At 42.8% G+C, this 13,018-nt stretch overlaps 1 protein-coding gene across 1 annotated transcript in view; it reads right to left on the bottom strand.

Moving 5' to 3' along the window:
* The window catches only part of LOC149459585 (uncharacterized), a 34,697-nt gene extending 22,600 nt beyond the window's left edge, over positions 1 to 12,097 (bottom strand). The window contains exon 1 of the mRNA XM_089680944.1: positions 11,969 to 12,097. Within this exon, the coding sequence (XP_089537070.1) occupies positions 11,969 to 12,005 (37 nt within the window). The 5' untranslated portion in view covers positions 12,006 to 12,097. The remainder of the gene's footprint in view (positions 1 to 11,968) is intronic.
* Between the last annotated feature and the right edge of the window lie 921 nt (positions 12,098 to 13,018).

The raw sequence follows: 13,018 nt of genomic DNA, 5'->3' as shown, positions 1-13,018 counted from the left end.
TAAGATTTTTCCATTTTACTGATCTGATTTACTCTGTTGATCCAGTCTTCCTCCTTCGGCACCTCTGTTTTCTGCCAGAACTTGGGTATCAACCCTTTTGCAGCATTTAAATAATACCATACGCCTGATTCTTTATATTTATTTACTGTTGTCTCAACATTATGTAGAAGACACATCGTTGGGTCTAACCCTATGTCATTTCCAGTTATTATTTCTATCAATTTAACTATTGTTTTCCAAAAAGCCTGAATTTTCGGACATTGCCACCACATGTGAAACACCGTGCCTATCTCTCCACATCCTCTCCAACACATTTTTGAATTCTCCACACTCATCCTGTGCTCAACACTCGGTGTAATGTGCCATCGTGTCAAACATTTATAATTAACCTCCACTTCTCTCATACTAACACTCTCATGTGTCAATCTAAATATCTTTTTCTGTTGATCCTCATCTAACACCACCTCCATATCTCTTTCCCACTTCGTTATAAAAATTAACTTTGTGTCTGTGTCTAATTCTGTGAGTATTCTATAAATTTTAGCAATACCATGTTTCCCATCTCTACGTGTTTCTAACAACCTTTCAAACATATTCCACTCTTTCTTTAATCTCAAGGGTTTTGGTAATTTCCCAATAAACCATTTTAGTTGGTGATATTTCCACTCATCTATTCTAATAAAAATATCTCCCTTCTTCTCTTTAAGTTCTTTAAATGATCTCAATTTCCCCTCTACCAGTACATCTCTCAGTTGGACATCTTCCCTCTCAAACCATCTCCCTGATATCTCATCCTTTCCTGGGGGGAAATAATCAGTATTTGCAAGAGGCATTAATATAGAGTTGAATTCCCATTTCATATTTTTGTGTAAATTATCCCATACCCTTAGAACATTTAAAGTGTAATTACTTGTGTTTTCATTAATTTTTCTAAAGTGCTGGAATCCATATCATCTTACTCAAACTAATCCCACTCAGTGCATTTTCAATTTTTACCCAACTCTTCCCCTTCTGGTTAAATGTCCAATCATAAATTCTTGCTAAAATTACTGCTTTATAATATCTCTTGACGTCAGGTAGTCCCATTCCCCCTTTTTCTTTAGTCCTACTCAGTATTTCATATGATATTCTTGGTTTTTTATTCCTCCAAATATATCTTGTTAACATTTTTTTTATTATCTTAAAAAAAGCCTCTGGGAGTTTGATCGGAACCATTTGGAATCTATACAGTATTTTAGGTATAATTACCATTTTAACTAGGTTTATACGTCCTATCCATGATGGGTTTCCTCCTAATCTTTTCAATTCTTCCTTGATCTCATTTATTAAGGAAATATAGTTTAATCTATACAGTTGTTTGTAAGAGATAGCGAGTTTTATCTCTAGGTTTTTTAAATCTTTTTCTCTCCATATAAAGGGGAATTCTTTTTGTAACTTTTCCTTTTCACTCTTTAATATATTGATGTTCAGGATCTCTGTTTTTGTTGGATTAATTTTTAAGTTTGATAGTTCCCCATACTCCTTCAAAAATTTCATTATATTTGGTAATGTTATTCGGGGGTTACCTACATAGAATAATAGGTCATCTGCATAGGCCGCTACTTTGTGTTCTATATTTTCGATCTGGATTCCCTTTACCGCACCACTATTCCTTATCATTGACAACAAAGGTTCCAATGACAAAACATATAGCAGGGGGGACAGAGGACAGCCCTGTCTTGTTCCATTGGACATCTCTATGGATTCTGATCTCTCTCCATTTACCGTAATAATTGCAGTGGGCTCCCTGTATAATTTACCTATCCACTCACGCATTCTCTCTCCAATCCCCAGCACTTCTAAGTTGTCCATCATGAAGCCCCAATCCACTCTATCGAACGCCTTTTCGGCATCAATCGACAGCAGCACCACCGGGGCTTTTCCTTTTCTACTTTTCTGGATTAGCATCAGAGTTCTCAACCCGTTGTCCCTACCCTCTCTCCCTGGGACAAAGCCCACCTGATCTCCATGGATCCATTCTGGCATTAAATCTTTCAGCCTATTTGCTAGCACCTTTGCGTACAGCTTAGTATCGATGTTCAATAATGAAATTGGTCTATAACTAGAGCACTGAGAGGGGTCTTTTCCTTCCTTATGAATGAGTACAACATGGGCCTGAAGAGATTCTCTTCTACTCTCCATCCCTCCTCCCAGCTCGTTCATATACTTCTTTAGCTTAGGTAACAATATTTCACTATATTTTTTATAGTAATTAACTGTGTACCCATCCGGTCCTGGACTTTTTCCACCCCCCGTACTTCTTATTGCTGCTTTTATTTCATCTTGGGAAATTTCCACATCTAGGGAGTTCAGTTGTATTTCACTTAACTTTGGTAATCCTGCGTTTTTTAAATAGGTCTTCCTTTTTTCTTTAATATCCTCTCCATTTTCTTTTGACGAGCTTTGGGGGCTAATATTATATAACTTTCTATAGTACTCCGTAAATACTTTAATAATCTCTTTAGTTGAATATACCAACTCCCCCTTCGGATTTTTTATCTTTTCTATATAATTTCTATTTTTCTTTTTATTCAAAGCTCTCATTAAGTATTTTCCTGGTCTATCTCCCCATCTATATCTTTCACTTAGTACCTTATTATATACTCTTTTCCTCTCCTCTTCCATCAGTCTCTCTAGCTCATCTTTTTTATCTATTAACTTCTGTTTTGTTTCTCTTGTTATTTTCTTCTTTTGTATCTGCTCCAAATCCATGATTTCTTTTAGGAGCCCACTGACCCTCTCTCTTCTTTCTCTTTTTTTCCTTGCTCCAGCCGCAATCAGGATTCCTCTTATATATACCTTGTGACTTTCCCATACTGTAGCTGTCGATACTTCCCCTGTCTCATTCTCTTTAAAATATACTTTAATCTCTTCCCCAATCTTCTGAGCTATATCCTCGTCCAAAAGAAGGGCCTCATTTAGTCTCCATCCTAGGCCTCCCGTCCACCGTTTCCCCCATCCCATTTTCATTATGACAGGGGCATGATCTGAGAATGTACTCATCTCTATTTCTATTTTAACCAACGGTTCTATAAGTTGATGATCTATTAGGATATAGTCCAGTCTTGAGTATGTCTAATGTGCATTGGAGAAGAAGGTATAGTCTCTGTCTTTCATATGCATTATTCTCCAGGTGTCCACCAGTTGGTACTCGTGGATCGCTTTTTTCAAAGCTCTCAGAGACCTACCACCTTCTCTCTGCACAGGGGAGGTTGTATCTTTTTGTGGGTCCATGCAGAGATTAAAATCTCCTGCTACTATCAAATGCCCTCTTTTAAAGTCCATCAATTTTTTCAGCAGACCCTTCAAATAGCTCTCCGTTTTTTTATTAGGGCAATATATATTGGCAAACGTGCACTCTATTCCCTGTAATTTACCTTTCAAGAACAGGAATCTCCCCTCCGGATCGGTCTTTCTATCTTCCACCTCAAATCTGATGTTCTTTGCCAACCCTATTGCCACCCCTTTTGCTCTTTTAATTGGAGAGTCAGCATAATACCATGTTGGATAATATTTAGATTTTAATTTCACATTTGACTTTATCTCGAAATGTGTTTCCTGTAAAAATACCACTGACGTTGCCCTATGGTGTAGCTCTTTAAACAACTTAAATCTTTTCCCAGGGCAGTTCAACCCATTCACATTATATGTTATAACCTGTATTTCTTCCATCCTTCTTAATTCTATCTATCTCTCCTCTAACTCGCCTCCTCCTTTTAGGCCCTACTATCTTGCAGAATATTAGCCCAACCTCCCCTCCCCCTACTCTCTCCCACCCTAACTCCCTCACCCATCCCCACCCCCCAATCCCCATCTCACCCCCCCACCTCCACCCCCCCTTCCTTATTTTTCCCCTACCCATTTTTAGGCTTACAACCTGCCTACAAATCATTTGTGGATCCAACTCCACGATTGATTTAAAATTTTTGGGAGTAAGCTCCGCCCATGGACGGCTACCTCTCCTCCGACCTCCCCAGATCCCCTTTCTCTGTCAATTGGGCTCGACAATAACCTTTATTCCCCCCCTTAACCGGAGCTTCCTGAAGGGCTTCCACAACGACAGGGGTGGGGCAGGGGAAGATGGGAGAGAACACAAAAAAAAAAAGGGAAAAAACATTATTTACTTAATTCTCTCTCCCTTCTCTCACCAACCCCTGGACCTCCCTGCTTCTCCCCCCCCACCTGCTGCCAGTCCTCTTTTCTTGTATCAGCCGTAACTCCTCTTCCTTCTTCTTCTTCTTCCCACCCAGCTATCTCCACTCTTTGCAAGTCCAGTCTATCACAAAAGTCTCTCAGTTCTTCCGGGAATCTCAGATAAGCTGTAACCCCATTTTTCCATCCAATTAGAGATGCTGCATTACCCCATCTATACTGCACATTCTGATTTCTCATTTGCTCCAACAGGGGTCTCAGGGATCTCCTCCTCCAAAGAGTCTCTGATGTTAAATCCGCATAAATTTGGATAGTCAAGTCTCCATATTTAATCACTGATCTTCCCTTAATCTTCTTCCATATCTCCTCTTTGACCCCAAATTTTTGGAACTGGACAATTATATCTCTCGGTCTTTCTTTCTCATTAGCTTGTTTGAACTTTCCTGTTCTGAACACTCCATCTAGTTTGATCCCGTCTGTTTCAGGTCTGTCTCTTATGAAATTTAAAATTTTATTAACTAGTTCATATAATGTTTCCCCTTTTGCAGACTCTGGGATTCCTCGTACTCTAAGGTTACTCCTTCTTTCTTTATTTTCTTGAATTTCCATCCTATAGAGCAGTTTTTTCTGAGTTTTCTCCAGATGGATTGTTTTTTTCCATAGATTATCTATGGTTTGGGCCTGGGTTTTAACTTTCTCCTCTGTTTCTTCCATTCTCAATAGCAAATGTCCTAAATCATTGCGAATAGCTGTCATTTCATGTTTTATCATTTTCTCCAGATTTTGAAACATTTCTATCATCTCCTTCTTATTTGGTACTTGTAGTTCACCATCACGATCTTGTTTCCCCAAGCCAACCGCTATTTGTTGGTTACAGGAACTATTCATATCCAATGATAATCTAGGGCTATTTCCTAAGCTAGTGTCCATTTCCTCTTTTGCACTTGCGCCTTGGGCCCTTTCTGGCGTAATATTTCCATGTGATGTAAATTTCTTTATCGTGCCTGTTTGAGACCCTTTGAGCCCTGTTCCCTTGTAAAGAGCAGTAAAGACAAGATATTTAATACCCGAGTCATGACCTGGAGAGAGGAACGGAGGCATGGCTACTGGGGTTTACAGCATGAAGCACTAACACAGGAGGAACTTATCCGGGTAGCAGAGTGGTGGGAGAGCTTCAATACCTCTCCTAGGCAATGCTGTCCCACCAGAACCACGCCTCCCGCTGTACCAATCAGCTCCTCAGGCTCTCTCCTTCCAGTTCTTGCAACTCCAAAACCATTCCATTTTTTCCTAGGTCCTTTTCACTCGGAAGGACTCCACCAGCTTGCTCAGTGGGGAATCTGTCCACTGACCCCCACTGAGCAGGTGAATGACAGGTCTGTGCCCACTCCGCTTATGCAAACCAGGCCTACTCTCCTCTATAGCTGGTCAGATGTAAACAGACCGCCTGTCTGTTTACATCTGACTGTCATCTAATCTGATCCATTAGATGGATGAGGAAGGGATCCCCATCTGTCTGGTTTTAGTGGATCTGATGAGATACAGGCAGGTGTAAGAGGACACAAGTCTGTTTACATCCGCAGCTCCATAAAGAGCAATGGATGGTGCGGTCAGGTCTGCCTGAAAAGCGGACCCCTTGGCCTGCCTATGTGGAAGGAGCCTTACTTGTTGCAGAGGCCAATCAGAGGCAACAAACGTATAAACAAGAAATATTGGATCTCCCCTACTCCACGCTCAGGATATGGAGACAATGTAATCCACAAGGTAACATGTGCAACCGCAAAATAAAAGGCCAATTCCATCGCTGCTGCAAATAAGAAAACCTAAAACACTACGGGTTACCACATGCGATAACACGGTCACGTGATTTGTTTGCATAAATTATCGCATTTCCCAATTCACAAAAAAAAGAAAAATAATAACAATTCTGCGGTATTTAACGCAAAATTAAAAAATGTGTTGATAGATACAGCGAAAAAACGATGCAGTAACCTGTTAAGTCCAATTCACAAGCACAACAATAACTAAAAAAGGTGCGATATTTATCACCAGGGTTTTGCTGGCGGTATCACATGCAGTAGTTTTCCAGATGCAGCGAGGGGTCCCCCCAACCTCTAGGGGTCTGGTATGGATAGTATGGATATTAAGGGTAACCGTTTATTTTTGGAGTGGGGTCCCCGCCAGATCCACACCAGACCCAAAATCCCTTAAGATTGTGAGGGGACCCGCACGCCTTTTTTTTTCTCTTTTTTTTGGTGTGGGGATCCCCCAAAATCCATATCAGACCTAAGGACCTTTTTTTTTTTTTTTTTTAATTTTGGTGTGGGGCTTTCCTTAAAATCCATAGCAGACCCAAAGCACCTGGTATGGGTAGGGGGGGGGGGAAACACAGTTTTTTTTATAATTTGTAATTGCTGGCATGTTTAATTTTCATTCAGCTGTCAGTGGGACACCCGGAGTTATCCATTGTTAAGTACACCACAACTGGCTTCCTTAACAACCAGCTACAGTGCGATAAATTACCACATGAAAATATGCCGTAATTACCACAATACAGATATTTTACCACAAGAGGTATTTACCGCAAAATTCTTGGTGAATTGCACAATTGCAAAAAATTTACCACATGCGTTATTTTACTTGATTTTTTCAGCCATTATTTAACTCTTAATTGGCCCCAATAACACAATCCAAAAACAAATTAGAATTGTTTGCAGCACTGAGCCGGAAATAATTAGCACTCCGAAACATCAAAACCCATAATCCATAAACCCCACAATCATAAAGTGCCCGCTTATTCATTTACATGAAAGGAAAAAAAAAGTTTGTCAACATAATAACCTCCAATCTCTCCCATGTTCTCATGCACTATAATTGTGCAATCATTTAAATGAAATCAATAATCCAAAATTCATAGACTCCATTTATATTCCCGAAGTGTTCCAATGTGAAATCTTCAAGTGCAGTCTTCACATAATAGTGTTCACCAAGTGCACTGTGACCCACAACCTTTACCAGATCTACTGTATATACCTCTCTATATACCTCCCTAAAGGATACAGTAAGTTCACCTTTTGCACAAAAATAATAAATGCACATTTTTTGCAGGTAAAAAAATGTACATTTATTATTTTTGTCTGCAAGAGCAGACACCAGATTGCTGGTGCCATGCAGGTCTCCTGCAGATCTGTCAGTACATCTGCTTGCTTTACAGAGATGTACGGGGTGTAGGGGATGTACGGGATGTACGGGATGTATGGGGTGTACGTGATGTACGGGGTGTTCAGGATGTACGGGGTTTACATGGTGTAGAGGATGTACAGGGTTTACGGGATGTATGGGGTGTACGGGATGTATGGAATGTATGGGTTGTACGGGATGTATGGGATATATACGGGGTGTACGGGATGTACGGAATGTATGGGGTGTATGGAATGTTTGGGGTGTACGGGATGTACAGGATGTATGGGGTGTATAGGATGTATAGGGGTGTACGGGATGTACGGGGTGTATAGGATGCATAGGGGTGTACGGGATGTATGGAGTATATTGGATGTACGGGATGTATGGGGTGTATAGGATGTATAGGGGTGTACGGGATGTATGGGGTGTATCGGATGTACGGGATGTATGGGGTGTATAGGATGTATAGGGGTGTACGGGATGTACGGGGCATATCGGATGTACGGGATGTATGGGGTGTATAGGATGTATAGGGGTGTACGGGATGTACGGGGTATATCGGATGTACGGGATGTATGGGGTGTACGGGATGCGTGGGATGTAGAGAATGTATGGGGTGTATGGGTTGTACAGGATATACAGGCAAGCAGATATACTGACAGGAAGATTCAATGAACTACCAGAGCACTCACAACACCGGGATGTACGGGGGTGTACGGGATGTACAGGATGTACGGGGTGTATTGGGTGTACAGGAAGTATGGGGTGTACGGGATGTATAAGATGTACAGAATGTATGGGATGTACGGGGTGTACAGGATGTATGGAGTGTATTGGGTGTACGGGATGTATGGGGTGTATGTGATGTATGGGGTGTACGGGGATGTATGGGATGTATGGGGTGTATGGAGTGTACGAGGTGTACGGGATGTATGGGGTGTATAGGATGTACTGGGGTGTATGGGATGTACTGGGATGTACGGGGTGTATGTGATGTGCGGGGTGTACGGGGTGTACGGGATGTATGGGGTGTATGGAGTGTACGAGTTATACGGGGTGTACGGGATGTATGGGGTGTATAGGATGTACTGGGGTGTATGGGATGTACTGGGATGTACGGGGTGTATGTGATGTGCGGGGTGTACGGGGTGTATGGGATGTACGGGGTGTATGGGATGTACGGGGTGTATGGGATGTACGGGGTGTATGGGATGTATGGTATGTATGGGATTTATGGGATGTATGGTAAGTACGGGATGTACAGGGTGTACGGGATGTATGGGGTGTAGAGAATGTATGGGGTGTATGGGTTGTACAGGATATACAGGCAAGCAGATATACTGACAGGAAGATTCAATGAACTACCAAAGCACTCACAACACCGGGATGTACGGGGGTGTATGGGGTGTACGGGAAGTTTGGGGTGTACAGGATGTACGGGGTGTATTGGGTGTACAGGATGTATGGGGTGTACGGGATGTATAAGATGTGCAGAATGTATGGGATGTACGGGGTGTACAGGATGTACGGAGTGTATTGGAATAAAAGGGGTGTACGGGATGTATGGTATGTACGGGGTGTACGAGATGTACGGGATGTATGGGGTGTATGGGATGTACAGGATGTACGGAGTGTATTGGGTTGTACGGGATGTATGGTATGTACGGGATGTATGGGATGTACGGGGTGTACAGGATGTACGGGGTGAATGGGATGTACGGAGTGTACGAGTTATACGGGATGTACTGGGATGTATAGGATGTACGGGGTGTATGGGATGTACTGGGATGTACGGGATTTATGGGGTGTATGGTAAGTACGGGATGTATGGGGTGTACGAGATGTACAAGATGTATGGAGTGTATGGGGTGTACGGGATGTATGGGAAGGTATGTAGTGTACGGGTTGTACGGGATCTATGGGGTGTACGGGGTGTACGGGATGTATGGGGTGTATGGTGTGTACTGGGATGTATGGGGTGTACAGGATGTATGGGGTGTATGGGATGTACGGGGTGTACGGGATGTACTGGGATGTATGGGATGTACGGGGTGTACGGGATGTACTGGGATGTATGGGATGTACGGGGTGTACGGGATGTACTGGGATGTATGGGATGTACGGGGTGTACGGGATATACAGGCAAGCAGATATACAGACAGAAAGATTCAATGATCTACCAGAGCACTCACAGCACCGTAGTAGTTCATTGAGGACTACAAGCTGACAGCTGCTAAGGCTGTTGGGACTTGTAGTTCATTCATTCCCAGAACTCTGTGACTGCTGTAGAGTGTGAACCATGTGGGCGGAGCCCCGCACAGCCAAGCTGTTTCAAAAATCTGACAGCCAGTACAGGGAAACTTCACCCCGTACTTCTGTCACAGGTGGGGGGGGGGGGCAGCTACATCATTGGGAACACTTACCTCCCAACTTTCTGAGATGGGAATGAGGGACACCTATTAGAAAAAGTATGTAGGTATAGGACACACACCCCTGCCACTCCCCCTTTAAAGGGGAGTTGTACAACAAAAATGATTGGTTAAACCCACCCACTTTTTCATTACTGCTCTTCCTTTATATTGGCTTTTGAAATGTAAAAATGCAGCAATTTAGAAATTGTATGAAAGGTTCAGCGCTGGGAACACTTTTTGATAGATAAATAATTAATTTTATATACAACTATATGGATCCGACCAAAATGAGGGACAAATGAGGAGGAAGGCAGGACAGAGCGACTTTGTTCTAAATCAGAGACAGTCCCTGGAAATCAGGGACAGTTGGGAGCTATAGGAACATGTTACATGTTCTACCCTAAAAACGGATGAACTTATCCTTTAACCAGTTTCACGGCGCCCCCTACCAGATGTACTGCTACAGCGCAGCTCCACTGCACAAAATCATGTAAAGATAAGTGATTTTTCATTTCTGGGTAGGGGGCGTGTGCACCTCCCTACCCTCACCGCTATTGGCTGCTGAGGCTGTAAATCACCAAGTCCCGGCCAGCGATTCCCGGCAGGGACTCAGTGATCGCCACCAAAGCTGAGAGGGGGGAGATCTGAGTGTAAACAGCACAGGTCTCTTTCCTGTCAGCAAGGACATGCTGCTTTGTATCTCTTTGCACAGCATGTCTCCCTAGTAAATCGCACCCAGCACACAGTTAACCCTTTGATCGCCCCACATGTTAACCCCTTCCTGCCCAGTGCCATTAGTACAGTGTCAGTGCTTTTTATTAGCACTGATCACTGTATTGGTGTCTCTGGGACAGGGGCGAACTGACAACTCATGGGGCCCCCGAGCAATAGGGGATCATGGGGTCACTGTGTCCTCGCCCACACTTAAACCACACCCAAAAAAGCTTATTAAAGGTACCAGGGACATCTCATGGGGCCCCCTGCTGATCCGGGCCCTCAGTCAGTGCCCAAGTTCCCAAATGGTCAGTCCGCCCCTGCTCTGGGGATGTCAGTGGCAGTTAGTCAGTTCCCCCCAGTGTCAGAATGCCCGCCGCAGTCCCTCTATAAGTTGCTGATCAGCGCCATTACTAGTATGGAAAAAAAAAAGTTCCATTATCTATACTGCCATTTGTACCCTTTATGAATAAGTCAGGTGATGAAACATGTCAAAGGGAAGTGACGTCAAGACGTAGTGAACAACAGGAAATTGCCGGTCGGCCATCTTGGATCCTGGAAATTCCATTCAGAGACACAGGAGGAGTGTTCCTGAGGATCTATGGAGGGTCTGTTCGTAATTTTAATATGATGTGACACTTATGCAATAAAATTTATGTGGTATTGAAGAACTTCCTATTGCTGTTTGTGGCGGCATTATCCGGAGTCATTGAGAATATGACAGGATGAGTTTTTATATGAAGTTTATCAGTATAATCTGTTCAGCTTTGGAGGGAATCTATATGGTAACGGAGGAGGAATTTCCCACTTGCTAAGTTTGAAAAGCCATTTTTGGATTGGGACTTACATGCGTGTTATATCCATGTTCTGGTAAGGGTGTTTTATCCTTATACTTAGAAGTGGACACGTGTTTACATGGTTTGCACACGGCATGAGAGTGGTTATAGCGGTTTGCACAGCTCACATTATACTCACCTGCATGGGTCACCACGTGTGGTTTAGTGTGATTCACATGCGTTTTGCAGTGATGTTGATATTACCTGATGCATTTTATGGTATCAAAGAGTTCTCTCTTTTTTATGAGGTTCGATCTCTATAATCACTGGATCTTCATTCGGCTGGAAGCCTTTTTGCGGACTGTCTTTCTGGAGGATTTTTTTTATTCTGTTTATTTTATTTTTTATTGTGGACAATATAATTTTTAGACAGTAGTATTTATTTATTTGTGTTATTTAGTATATTAGCACTTTACATATATATATTTGGATGATGCACTTTTTGGGGTGAAAAGTGTTTAGGTGCAATTGGGGAATTATTTAAAGGCTACACCGTTCATTTCTTGTTATTCATTATTTATACATCAGCTATCATATGACCATACAATGGGCTCTGATCTGTGGAGCCGTTCAGAGTGGATCCAGAATCCAGGAGATCCCTTTCTCACCTGGGACTCCGTATGACTCACTTACCACGTTGTTCTCTGTAGTAATCCAGGAAATCCTTCATATCAGACAGATCCGGCAGAGGGGTCTCTGCAGAGTATGGGTGATAGAGAACAATGACTCTATCAAGGAAACATTCCCAGATTTCTTCTTTGAGATTAGATTTGTAGCACACAGACCCACACTGCAAGGATGAAGTGTCTGATAGAAGTGATAATATCTGTAACGCATTGGTTTTGTGGTTCTGTGTGCAGACAATCAGCCACTTTCTGCTCTCCTCCCCACTCGTCATATCACTGAAACAACACAGAGGAGAAGAAGTGAGAAGATCGATGTGATTTGTTATATACAGTATACATATAAAAGTGATATAAAGAAATGCTGTATACAGATCCTGGGTGACATTCAGGACGGACCTCTCTCTGTAACCGTCATGATGTCTATTTATGGGACTGAGGACCGCCAGTCCTGAATGTGCCATAGGGGAGCTCATGGGCCACTGCCTAGGGCAGCAGGTTAGAGGGGTAAGTCCAGGACATGACAAGCTGTGATGTGTTCTCTTATTACTTTGCTTCCCTCTTCTGTTCTCCTCCAGACATTTGTGGCTAAATTCAGCAAGATATTCACTCATGGAAGGCGGTAGAGGGGATATCAGGATGAGTCACAAGACTCATTACAGTTCAAGTAACATGAAAAAGTGAATATGCAGGTTAGTGAGCGCACTCTAAAAGCGCACTGAAAAGGAACCACAAAACCTTTCTATCTAAAATTGGCAAAATGAAGTGTGCAGCGCTACAAAAGAAATGCCCGTAGCGAAAATAAAGAAGAAATAGCGCAGGGCATACATGACTAGGCCCAGAGTGGGGGAAGGAGGAGCAGAAAGGGTTAAGGTTAGCTCCAGGGGGATTTGTTTTGATAGTGGGGGGTAGATGATTGGTAGAGGTTTGTGTAGGTGGGGTTTTTGCTGCACCTTAGGGTGGGAGGTTCTGTGAGGGGGTGTTAGTTTAGCTGGACAGCAGGAGTGTGAGCTTCCCTCCCGCCCTCCCTGTTTGGGTGAGTTTTGGGTCCCTCCAGGTA

Source organism: Staurois parvus, unplaced genomic scaffold, assembly GCF_062004578.1.
Source record: "Staurois parvus isolate SC_StPar_1 unplaced genomic scaffold, SC_StPar_1.0 ptg000254l, whole genome shotgun sequence".
Classification (NCBI taxonomy): Eukaryota; Metazoa; Chordata; class Amphibia; order Anura; family Ranidae; genus Staurois; species Staurois parvus.
This window is presented reverse-complemented; position numbering and strand designations above follow the sequence as displayed.